We start from the raw sequence: 12,621 nt of genomic DNA on the forward strand, positions 1-12,621 counted from the left end.
GGGAGATGGGCCGCCTACTTGCGGAGCGTTTCAGAGGACACCTCTGGGACACCCGGACCAACCAACCCAACCACCCTGTAGCTCAACATTTCAATTCCCCCTCCCACTCCACCAAGGATATGCAGGTCTTTGGATTCCTCCATCGTCAGACCACAGCGAAACGATGGTTGGAGGAAGAACGCCTCATCTTCCGGCTAGGGACCCTCCAACCACAAGGGATGAACTCGGATTTCACCAGTTTCCTCATTTCCCCTCCCCCCCGCCTGTCTCAGTCAAATCCATCAAATTCAGCACCGCCTCCCTAACCTGCAATCTTCTTCCCGACCTCTCCGCCCCCACCCCAATCTGTCCTATCACCCTCACCTTGACCTTTTTCCACCTATCACATTTCCGATGCCCCTCCCCCAAGTCCCTCCTCCCTATCTTTTATCTTAGCCTGCTGGACAAACTTTCCTCATTCCTGAAGAAGGGCTAATGCCCGAAACGTCGATTCTCCTGTTCCCTGGATGCTGCCTGGCCTGCTGCGCTTCTCCAGCAACACATTTCCATCTTCTTCTTTTACTGTACTGGCATATTATTTAACAACTGATCCCAGAGTTAATTGTATTTGACTACTATTTTCATCCAGAACTTCAAGGAGTGGCGAAGGACAGGATTGAAATCAATAAAAGCTGGCTGACTTTTCAATTTCTTTATCTTCCAACTAACCAAAGAGCAGAAGCATGTGGGATTATCCATTGTAGGAAAGAATTCGTTTCAGGATTGGGAACAAATTTCAGCTGTAAGCTCACCCATGTGAAGCCTCATCGTTCATAGCTTACAAATCTTTCATGCTATGGACCCAATCATTACCAGCACGGGGAACTATACAAGTTCAATGTTTATATGTAGTTTTGCTAAAATTCAAGGCCCTGATACCGGACTTCGAATTCTCTTGGAAATTTGATCAACAGAGAGCACTGAATGGAATTTCCATGGAACGTCTCCTGCTGTAACTGAGCATTTACTGAGTTTCACTTAGATACCTGATAATCTTCTGCCAAAGTTATGGTGGATGACCAGTAAGCGACAGTTCCAATGCCTATTCTCCTTGTATTATAATATGCTGGGTCCTCCATAAAAAGTTCCAGGGCAGAATGCATGATACTAGCCAGAGGCCACTGAAAGCCTCCATTCATCTGTACCTTTTAACATGGGTTAACCACACCATCCACTAAAGCCTGTCCATCATCAACCAGAGCAGCAGTACTTTACCCAGCTAGAGATTGATTCCCAAGTATTGAAATAGAGCCAGAGCATCACCTACAATGAGACCTCTTTCTGATCTTGTACAATTATCTGTGGTGACCCCCAAGAAACTTTCCTTGGACACCTGCAACTTGACATCCCTACCCTTGGTATATCCTCCAAATCACATCAATGTTCGCTGAGGAGCTCCAGTTCTACCACACTGCCAACTCTCAAACCTCCTCTGTCTTTAAATGGTCAGACTGCTTTTCTGAAATCTGATTAGGAGAAAATTTCTCCACTTAAGTATCAGGAAGATCAAAGCCAGTGGCTATGATCACTTATCACCAACTCCATCCTTCTCCCTGGCAAACAGGGAGGTTGAATCAGACTGTCCACAAGTGCATCAAAAAGTTTCCCACCACTGCATTTGTCATCACTAGGACCACCTATTTCCACCTCCATGAACATAGAACATAGAAGAATACAGCACAGTACAGGCCCTTTGGCCCTCGATGTTGCACCGATCCAAGCCCACCTAACTTACACTAGCCCACTATCCTCCATATGCCTATCCAATGCCCGCTTAAATGCCCATAAAGAGGGAGAGTCCACCACTGCTACTGGCAGGCATTCCATGAATCTCACGACTCGCTGAGTAAAGAACCTACCCCTAACATCTGTCCTATACCAACTCCCCCTTAATTTAAAGCTATGCCCCCTCGTAATAGCTGACTCCATACATGCAAAAAGGTTCTCACGGTCAACCCTATCTAAACCCCTAAACATCTTGTACACCTCTATCAAGTCACCCCAAACCTTCTTTTCTCCAATGAAAACAACCCAAGTGCCTCATACGCCGTATGCCTTCTTCACCGCACTATTTACCTGGGTGGCAACTTTCAGAGATCTGTGTACATGGACACCAAGATCCCTCTGCTCATCCACACTACCAAGTATCCGACCATTAGCCCAGTACCCTGTCTTTTTGTTACTCTTACCAAAGTGAATCACCTCACACTTAGCTACATTGAACTCCATTTGCCACCTTTCTGCTCAGTTCTGCAGCTTATCTATATCCCGCTGTAACCTGCCACATCCTTCCTCACTGTCAACAACTCCTCCGACTTTCGTATCATCCGTTCCTATGTTGGCTCATCAGCAGCTGATTTGATGCATGGCTCTTGCTCCATTTGACTTGACTATTCCAGCATACTCCTGGCCAGCTTCCCACATTCTAACCTCAGTAAACTTGACAATGTCCAATATTCTGCTACTTTGGTCTAATCGACATTCAGGTCTCATTCACCATCACCTGCACTGGCTTCAAGTTCAGTAATATATCAATTGTTAAAATTATTTTTTGTTTTCCAATCTAGCTATGGTCTTGCCTCTCCCTATCTCTATAACCTTGTCCAGCTTGAAATCATTCCTGATGAAGAGCTTATGCCTGAAACATTGATTTTTCTGTTCCTTGAATGCTGCCTGACCTGCCGTGCTTTTCCAGCAACACACTCTTGACTCTGATCTCCAGCATCTGCAGTCCTCCCTTTCTCCCAGTTTGGAATCTTCCACGATATCTTTGCTTTTCAAACTCTGGACTCCCAATGCATCCCTAATTTAAACACTCCATTATTGGTGCCTGTGCATTCAGCAGATTTGTACCCAAGTTCCAGAATACTCTTCCTGCACCTCTTTCCTTGTTTAAGATGTTCCTTTAAAACCTGCCTTTTGGCTAAACCTTTGGATACCTGATCTAACATCATGTTATGTAGCTAAATCAATATTATTTTGAATGTTCTCTGAATTGCCTTAGGATCTTCATTACATTAAAGGTGCTGTATTATTACCAGTTGTTGTTAAGCAGAGAAGGATTTGGGTTCTGCAACTTACTGCCAATGGATCAGAATGAGTCAGTCAGGATTCCGTGCAAATAAGAATTTTCTGTTACCTAATATCTTTCTGGCTGCTCATTGCAAAATGAAATGTTTCCAGTGTTGGTTATGCTTAACTGGCTATAACGTAAGGAGAATGTTGGAATGGCTCTATATCATGCAGCTGGTGAATGTGTACAATTTGGCTTGTAGACACATGTAAATGTACAAATCTTGAGCTCAGCAATAAAGAGCTAAAATAATTCAACAGGCTGAGTGAATAAGTCCAGGCTGAAAACAATTCAGGATTTCTGGTCCATTTATAGGTCAGATTTCTGATTCTTCCTTAAAATCGTAATTTTGAACATTTCATAAATAAGATGAAAAATGGCATTATAGATTTTGTTGATATGTGAGAAAGTGTTTTGACAAACTACTCCAGCAAGAGATGGGGTGGACGTGGGGGCTAGGTCAATAAAGCATTTGACAAATGAGATTAAAGGCCACATACCAGGCATGACGACCTTGTCACAAGCAATACATTTTGAGGAGAATTCACTGCAGTAGCAATCATTGCACAACAGCTCTTCTTCCTGACATGTAAAAGGCTCATCTGCCAGAGATCTGTCACAGCGATAACACCTGAAGCAATGCTCATGGTAGTGGCGGTCTTCGTAGAACAGCTCCTGATCGAGAATCAGAAAAAAAAAGCAGAGAGAGATGATACTCTGCAGCTTTTTAAGAACATCGCTCAATTATCTGAATGATTCAGAGGGTTCACTGCTGACTCTGAAACCCTAGTGAATGACTCATGTTAAGAAAGAATTTGTTTTTCGTGTCCTTTGACTAACCCCAAATGTTTCACAGCTAACGAATTACTCGTATGTTTGGTAAATGTAGGGAAAAAGTAACTAATTTGTGCACAAGATGCCACAAACAATAGTGAAATGATTGAGCAATTAACTGGTTTTGTGGTGTTGGTCAAGTGATGAATCTTAAATTAAAATTCTCGGACAAAAACACAGATATAAAGATATTAATCACAGAAAGACACTAAATCTGTCAGTGGTGAGCCCCAAATGGACAGCAAAGTGATTGTAAGGTAGGTGTAAGCACATATGCATATTCATGATGATTACATTACAAGTCACTGTCCATCACCAATGCATTCAAGTTTTGCTCCTGTTTTCTCACCACATCTCCTTGAGGTGATGACATGTTGGAATGTGGTCCTATCTGGTGCCTTAGCCAAGTGGTTACATTGTACGTGTACTACTATCTTGACAGGGATCCATTAATTCAACAAAGATGAAATATTGAGCCTGAGAATTTTCTGATGGCTCAGTCTCCGTTCCACACTGAGCAGAAAGAAAATTTACCAACTACCTGACCAGAGGAGTTCCTGCTGCTTTCCATAACCTGGCATTCTTGGCTTAGTGACCCCTATCTACTGGATACTGACATCAAAGACAATCTCAAGTATTACATGACAACATGCCAAAACATATTCACAATAACCTATAACTAAACATCAAAAAGCTCCACGCTTGGATTTTGAAAGTTGGCATGCACCAGAACATTCCCATGTATCCAAATTCTTTTGAAACACATCTACTCACTTCCATTGAAACTTACTTCAGCGTAAGAGAGTAGAAATTTCATTTCCTGTGTTGATTGCAACCCCGCCCCACCCCACCTCCGCACCCTTTCAGTGTTTGTATTGGGCGCAGGAGCAAACTGAAAACTCTCTCTTTCAGAAAATAGTCGGCAATCGTGGGTTTAATGAGAAAGGTTCAAAATGAAATTATTTTACAACATTTCTGTTGAATTCATATACATCTAGTTCTGACAAGATGTAATTCCAATGGAGCCCAGTTGAATTTTGCTCTGCTCATTTGGAAAAGTTCAATCTGCCTTTGATCTCAAGTAGTCTGTTATTACGATTTGCTGTAGTAGGTAAACTGCTCGGTGCACCCATAAGTCATGTTAGGTGCATATGCAGAAGTGGGAAAGGAGTTTAAAAGGACTGTTTTAATTCAGTGTGAATTGAAAATAAACCTCTGCATAATTCCAAACCTGAGCTCGTTTACTATTGGCAATTTTATAGAAGAATGTGTGAAACTGACATCTCAGAGTCATTAATATGAAGATATTGCTATAGACTACTCGTTGATCCATGTAGCTTACTTTCATTAAGAAGCAAGATTCTGCAAAACATTTGATTATTCCATGAAGAATCTTATAAACTACTGCCCAATATTTTAATTTCAGTGGAAATTGAATCACTATCAGAAGGTGGGTAGGTGGTAGCTTTAATGCATTGAATGTGCATGATCTGAAACAAAGAAGAGAATAGCATTTTTTTGAATGAATACAGTGCTACTGCTTGTGAGAAGCTAAAAAGGATTCAAAAGTGAGTCATCATAGTGGTGTGGACAGAGGCTGAACCGCTTGAACAGAAGCTGTAATCACTTGTTTCAGAAGTGGAAAAACCAATGTAGAAATTCACTCAGAACAAAAGGAAGGCCTTTCAGGCATCAAGCATGAACCAGCTCTCTGCAAATTTGATCCCCCCTGAAGAAGCATTTTAGCTCCCATTGACCAGATTTGATACCAAGCTCTCAAGTAAAACAGATAAGTTTCAGCTGCAATCCAAAAATATCCAAGTTGGTTTCACAATTTATTTATACACTTAAAAAATACAGCATGCATTGCATGATTGAAATCACGATAAAATGTCTTTTACAATCTTTGTGGTCGAAACATAAATTAGTTGGATGTACTGCTGAAACAATAATAAAAGATAAGTTTCAATAGACGATGCAACATTTTTATTTCAATTAAGGCAAAAAGTACTGCGGATGATGGAAATTAAAATAAGAAGAAAACAGAATGCAGAAGAAACTCTGCAGGTTTGGCATAATTTGTGGAGAGAGTTCACATTTCATTTCTTCTTCAGAACTGAAAAGGTCTGGAAAATGTCACAGACAAAAAACACAACTTTCTATCTCCTTTCAGTTTTGAAGGCAACTGGAAATGTTAACTCTTGTTTGTCTTCACAGATGCTGCCAAACACGCAGAGTTTCTCCAGCATTCTCGGTTTTTCTTTTGTCTCCTGTAATCACATTTGTGCTGGAGGGGAGGGTCCCTGGCCTTCACTGTGTTAACGGAGAAGGAGAAAGGGCTGGAAAGGAAAAAAGGAGCTAGGATTCCAGTTCTATTGATTGAATGTCCCTATGGTCATTGGGTTGGTCTCTGAAACTTCGTATGGTCAAATTGCCTGATCACTTTCAACTAGGATCACTCGTGGAGAAATGGCATGATTTGGACACGACGACGACCAGAAGGCGAGTGAACCAGTCCCTCCAGGAGCGCAGAGTATACCCGGTACATGGGTGGGAATCACATTAGAAATCACATGAGCACAGAGAAATGCTCGTTTGGAAATTTCCAAATAAAGAAAGGTCCGCTCATGTTGACATTGCTTATTTCCCACAGATTTCACGCAGTGGAATCCAATCTGAGAGCACCGCACACCGATAAAGTACTCCTGATGACCGCTCTGAAATAATTAATGGTCGTAGTCAGATAAGTGGAAAAATACTCCCTTTTAGACTGGCTTTCACTGCAACAGATATGAAACAAATTGATGCTAACAATTCAGTAATACACTGGATATTCCTCCATTAAATACGTGCAGCCTTCGAAGTCTTGACTTTCACTTTAAAATAAATACTCTTAAAAAGGTTGCCTGGCATCATACCAACAAAATGAAATACTCAAGGGAGACAGGGAAAATGAGCCACGCTCCCAAAATCCTCTCATGAACAAATGATGTTGCTAAATGTTTGAGAAAGCATTTGAAGAGCAACATTTCAAGAGAAGAAACTGAACATACAGGCAGATGCTGCCAATGTAAACACAAAGCCATTTGTTTATGGGAAGCTTGGGGCAGTGCAGGTTGTGTTAATGTAACAAATATGTAAATCTCAAAATGATTAACTACCTGACTGAATAAAACTCGGATCTCGACACACACACAATAGGTTACTGTGCTGTGGTAGTGTGATCACAGAATGCAGATCTGGGGAAGTCAATAAAACATTATTTACTGAGGAGAAATGTTAACATTCACAGAGTGGACAGTGCTCTTGTCTTGCTCATTTTGTATAGGAACCCAATTCCTATTACAGGAAATAATTTATTAATTTTTCAGGAAACTCATATTAAAGCTATTGATTTCAGAAAAAAAAATGCTATTACAAATGATCCATGAGAATATCATTTTGGATTTACAATGGAGACAGAGTACCCCATGAAGTAAACTTTTGTTAGGATTACAGCTTAGCCCTTGAAGTCCATTGAGCAAAAGCACCATTAGGCTGGAGAACTCCGATATTGGTCCCAGGTTGGAGTCTCTACATACTCCAACCTAGAGCACGGAGGCTGGTCTGAAAGGCAGCTTTAAGCCTCATCAACATTTTACACACAAGCTTTAGTCATTCATTGCACCTCCTCAGGAAGCCTGCGTAACTGAACAGCACAAATATTGGGCTACCTCTCTCACCAACCGTGGCCCAAAGGTAAAAACCTCAGGGCAGGGTATGGAATGTGACACTCGTTAGCAACTTCAGAGTCAAAGGAGAATGTGAAGGTTCTTGTAAAACTTGGCTTTGGTTGACAACTAATGAAAAATCCTGCGCAGACCAGAACTGTATAATAACTGGAACTGCAGCCACCTCAGATTGGAAAGTAATGTCAATAATGATGGTGCCGTTTAAAGGTCTGAAAGCATTAATTAAAACAGAAATAGCTGGAGAAACTCAGTGGATCTAGCAGCACTGTGGAGAGAGAAAAACAACATTATGATTTCACATCTGAGACGTCTCTTCTTCAAAGCTGAGAGAGGCTGGAACACGGTGGTGTTTACAGTGTTGACAATGAGGGAGGAGCAGCAAGTGGAACAGCTGACAAAGATACTCACAGCAAAAGTAAAAAAGGGAAAATAAAAGAGCTGCAAAATGCTAGAAATCTGAAACAAAAACAGAAATAGCTGGGGGAAATTTAGCCGTTCTGGCAGCATCAGTGATGAGAAAGCACAGTCGGCATTTTGGGGCCAGTGACCTCACAGATGCTGCCAGACTTGCAGAATTTCTGCTTCTGTTGTAAAAGATAAAGGGACAACTAATGGTGGTAAAGGAGTGATAGCGGTGTAAATTAAGTTCAAATGATTAAGGGAAAAAAAAAGAGTAAATGGATCCACTCTGCTGAGAGCAAAGACAAGAGACAAACAAGACCCAGCCAGTGTGGGGCGTGGGTGTTTCAGAAGATACTTGGAAGACAGATCACGAACTCAATCCATGGAACTTGATGTTGAGTTCTAAAGGCTGTAGAATGCCTAAGCAGAAAAAGGGAAAATAACTCCAATTGGAGTTAAGCTTCATTGGAAGCCTTTAGTGGGCTCAAGGATGAAAACGTAAGTATGGGAGCAAGATGGTGTATCAAAATGGCATACAGGTTGTAATTACTCTAATGGACAACTTACATGCAAGATGGTGCCAGATATTATCAACTCCTTGCGAGCTCCTGCATGCAGATCTAAGTTTCCTATTCCTATAATTGTTCTACACTCTAAACTTAATAGCATAGTTATTAGTCATTTTTAAAAAGTATGTTATATCTAGACTCACAGGTTTGAAGCTCCTCCGATCCTCAAAGCCAGCTTAGTGGATGAAGGCAGCAGACCACATGGTGTCCACGATCCATCTGACCACCCCAGAAAAAGGCCAGGCCAGCCGGAGGCAGCCTACATGAGCCCCAGGCTTGGGGCCTGCCGGAAAATGGAGGGACCTGAGAGACCTGCCCCAGGAAGGAGAACTGACACGAAATGTTCGCGACTCTATAAGACGCCTGCCTAACATGAAATTTATCATAACTGATTAGATTAGATTAGATTAGATTACTTACAGTGTGGAAACAGGCCCTTCGGCCCAACAAGTCCACACCGCCCCGCCGAAGCGCAACCCACCCATACCCCTACATTTACCCCTTACCTAACACTACGGGCAATTTAGCATGGCCAATTCACCTGACCTGCACATCTTTGGACTGTGGGAGGAAACCGGAGCACCCGGAGGAAACCCACGCAGACACGGGGAGAACGTGCAAACTCCACACAGTCAGTCGCCTGAGGCGGGAATTGAACCCGGGTCTCTGGCGCTGCGAGGCAGCAGTGCTAACCACTGTGCCACCGTGCCGCCCATAACGTACCAGGACAGCAGCCCAAACACTTCTGCAAAAACGTGGCTGGATGTGGAGCAGCAAATCGGCAGCAAGTGAAACCAAGTACTTCTCCAGAGGGTCCTAAGTAAACTCCCTCTGGTACAAAACGACACAGTAAATTACCTGCTACACTGGGTCCTAAGCAGACCCTCTGCAAAAATACACTAAACTGCAAACTACCTGCTCCACAGGATCCTAGGAAGGATTACTTAACTGGAAGCAGTTAGAATCCACTCAACCAGACTACTGGGCCACTCAAATGTAAGAAAGCTGTGAGGAAGCGGGGTAAGTGTGCCAGCCTGCTAGTAAGAGTGAAACTATGCAGTTTCAAGATCCCACCCCCCCCCCCCCCCTTCCTAGCTTACTCCTAGTAAATGTACAATCTCTGGGGAACAAGATGGACAAACTCAGATTACAGCTCAGCTTCCAGCGTGAACTGCGGGTCTGCTGTGCACTCTGCTTCACAGAAACCTGGCTCAACCCATCCATTTCCGAATGCGCACTTCAGGCTGATGGTTTTTCTATCCATCGTATGGACCGGACAGCGTCCTCAGGTAAGGCAAAGGGTGGAGGGATTTGTTTTTAAATCACGAACTTGTGGTGCATGGACAGTGCCACCCTGGACAGTCATTGCTCTCCAAACCTTGAATTCTTCACCATCAAATGCTGCCCCTTCTATCTACAACAGGTATACTAACTCTGCTATACTAGCTGCTGCGTACATACAGTCACAAGCAAAGGTTCAGAAAGCTCTGGATGTGCTGTACTTCACCACTAACACCCTGGAGACAGAACACCCTGAGAACCTGTTTATTGTAACTGATGACTTCAATCAATCCAATCTAAGGAAGGTGTTGCCCAAGTACCAGCAGAACATTAACTGCCCTCCCAGGGGCCCGAACATTTTAGAGCACTGCTTCACCACTGTGAATGATGCATATCACTCCATCCCCGCCCTCATTTCGGAACTCCAACCACAATGCAGAGTTTCTTTGCCCTGCTAACAGGCAAAAGCTCAAGCAGGAGATCTCCTCGCGGATACAGGTCCAGTGATGGTCGGAGGAGGCAGAGGATCAACTCCGGTGCTGTCTGGAATCAGCTGATGGGGCCATGTTCAAACAGTCCACATGTACCTTGGAAGAGTACGCCATCAACGTCACAGACTTTATCAGCAAGTTTGTGGAAGACTGCATACTGAGGAAGTCAATCTGGGGTGTTGCCCAACAGGAAACCCTGGATGAATCAGGACATACAGAACCTGCTAAAAACCAGATGCGAGGCCTTCAGATCAGGAGACCCACTCAAATATAAGGAATCTAAGTATGACCTTCGCAGATCCATTAAGACAGCCAATGACAAATACCGATCCAAACTAGAGACCCAGACAGACACCCGGGGACTATGGCAAGGACTGAAAGACATCACATGTTCTAAAAGCTCTGGATGTGCTGTACTTCACCACTAACACCCTGGAGACAGAACACCCTGAGAACCTGTTTATTGTAACTGATGACTTCAATCAATCCAATCTAAGGAAGGTGTTGCCCAAGTACCAGCAGAACATTAACTGCCCCCCCCAGGGGCCCGAACATTTTAGACCACTGCGAATGATGCATATCACTCCATCCCCACCCTCATTTTGGAACTCCAACCACAATGCAGAGTTTCTTTGCCCTGCCAACAGGCAAAAGCTCAAGCAGGAGACCTCCTCGCGGATACAGGTCCAGTGATGGTCGGAGGAGGCAGAGGATCAACTCCAGTGCTGTCTGGAATCAGCTGATTGGGCCATGTTCAAACAGTCCACAGGTACCTTGGATGAGTACGCCACCAACGTCGCAGACTTTATCAGCAAGTGTGCGGAAGACTGCATACTGAGGAAGTCAATCTGGGGTGTTCCCCAACAGGAAACCCTGGATGAATCAGGACATACAGAACCTGCTAAAAACCAGATGTGAGGCCTTCAAATATAAGGAATCTAAGTATGACCTTCGCAGATCCATTAAGACAGCCAAGGACCAATACCGATCCAAACTAGAGACCCAGACAGACACCCGGGGACTATGGCAAGGACTGAAAGACATCACATGTTCTAAAAAGAGACAGTGCAAGATAGTAGACGATGACAATTCCCTCCCAGATCACCTCAACACCTTCTATGCTCGCTTTGAGCAGAAATTTGGCAGAGAGGTAACACCTATTCCGACAAGTCCGAACGAACCTATTCCAATAGTCACTGCATCAGAGGTCAGATCAGTTTTCTTTCGTGTGAATTCAAGGAAAGCAAAGGGACCAGACGGAGTACCAGGCCATCCACTCAGAGCATGTGCAGATCAACTGGCAGAGGTCTTCTCTGACATCTTCAATCTCTCCCTGCCTGTTTCAAGAGGGCCAACATCATCCCTGTGCCTAACAAGGCTCACACAGCATGTATCAATGTCTACCACCCAGTGGTCATGAAGTGCTTTGAAAGGCTGGTCATGGCATTAATCAATTCCAGCCTCCCCACTACTCCTGACCCACTCCAATTTGCCTATCGGACCAACAGGTCCATGTCAGATGTCACATCACTTGACCTTCACTCCTCCTGAGAGCATCTTGACACAAAGAACAGCTATGTAAGAATCCTACTCATTGACTACAGTTCAGCCTTCAACACTATTATCCCCTCGAGACTGATTACTAAACTTAGTGATCTCTGACTAAGCCCCACTCTCTGCAACTGGATCCTTAGTTACTTGAACCACAGGCCAAAATCAGTGAAGATTGGGGACAATTTTTCATCCTCACCAGCTCTCAACACTGGAGCCCTCAGGGCTGTGTACTCAGCCCTCTATTGTACACCCATGACTGCGTTACCAATTACCAGACTAATGCCATTAACAAGTTTGCAGATGACACCACCATAGTTGGTCAAATCTCAGATGGCAACGAAACAGACTACAGACGGGAGGTGGAAGACCTGGAAAAATGGTGCACTGAGAACAACCTATCTCTCAATGTCGGCAAAACCAAGGAACATAGATTAGATTCCCTACAAAAGAGAATAGTATTGACTTTCGGCGGGATGTTACTCATGCCCCCTACACATTAACAGCACAGAGGTGGAACAAGTGGAGAGTGTCAAGCTCCTGGGACTGGTCATCCAGAACAAGCTTTCTTGGACTCTTCATATGGATGTATTGGTTACAAAGCCCAACAACGTCTCTTCTTCCTCGGGCAGCTCAGGAAATTTTGCATA

General features: G+C 43.6%; 1 protein-coding gene across 6 annotated transcripts in view; it reads right to left on the bottom strand.

The window, feature by feature from the left end:
• fhl3a (four and a half LIM domains 3a) overlaps positions 1 to 12,621 on the bottom strand; it is a 111,264-nt gene that overhangs the window by 13,526 nt on the left and 85,117 nt on the right. For all 6 annotated transcript variants that reach the window (XM_043717825.1, XM_043717823.1, XM_043717824.1 and 3 more), the window contains one exon: positions 3,613 to 3,787. In XM_043717825.1, the coding sequence (XP_043573760.1) occupies positions 3,613 to 3,787 (175 nt within the window). The remainder of the gene's footprint in view (positions 1 to 3,612; positions 3,788 to 12,621) is intronic.

Source organism: Chiloscyllium plagiosum, chromosome 27 (genome assembly GCF_004010195.1).
Source record: "Chiloscyllium plagiosum isolate BGI_BamShark_2017 chromosome 27, ASM401019v2, whole genome shotgun sequence".
Taxonomy (NCBI): domain Eukaryota; kingdom Metazoa; phylum Chordata; class Chondrichthyes; order Orectolobiformes; family Hemiscylliidae; genus Chiloscyllium; species Chiloscyllium plagiosum.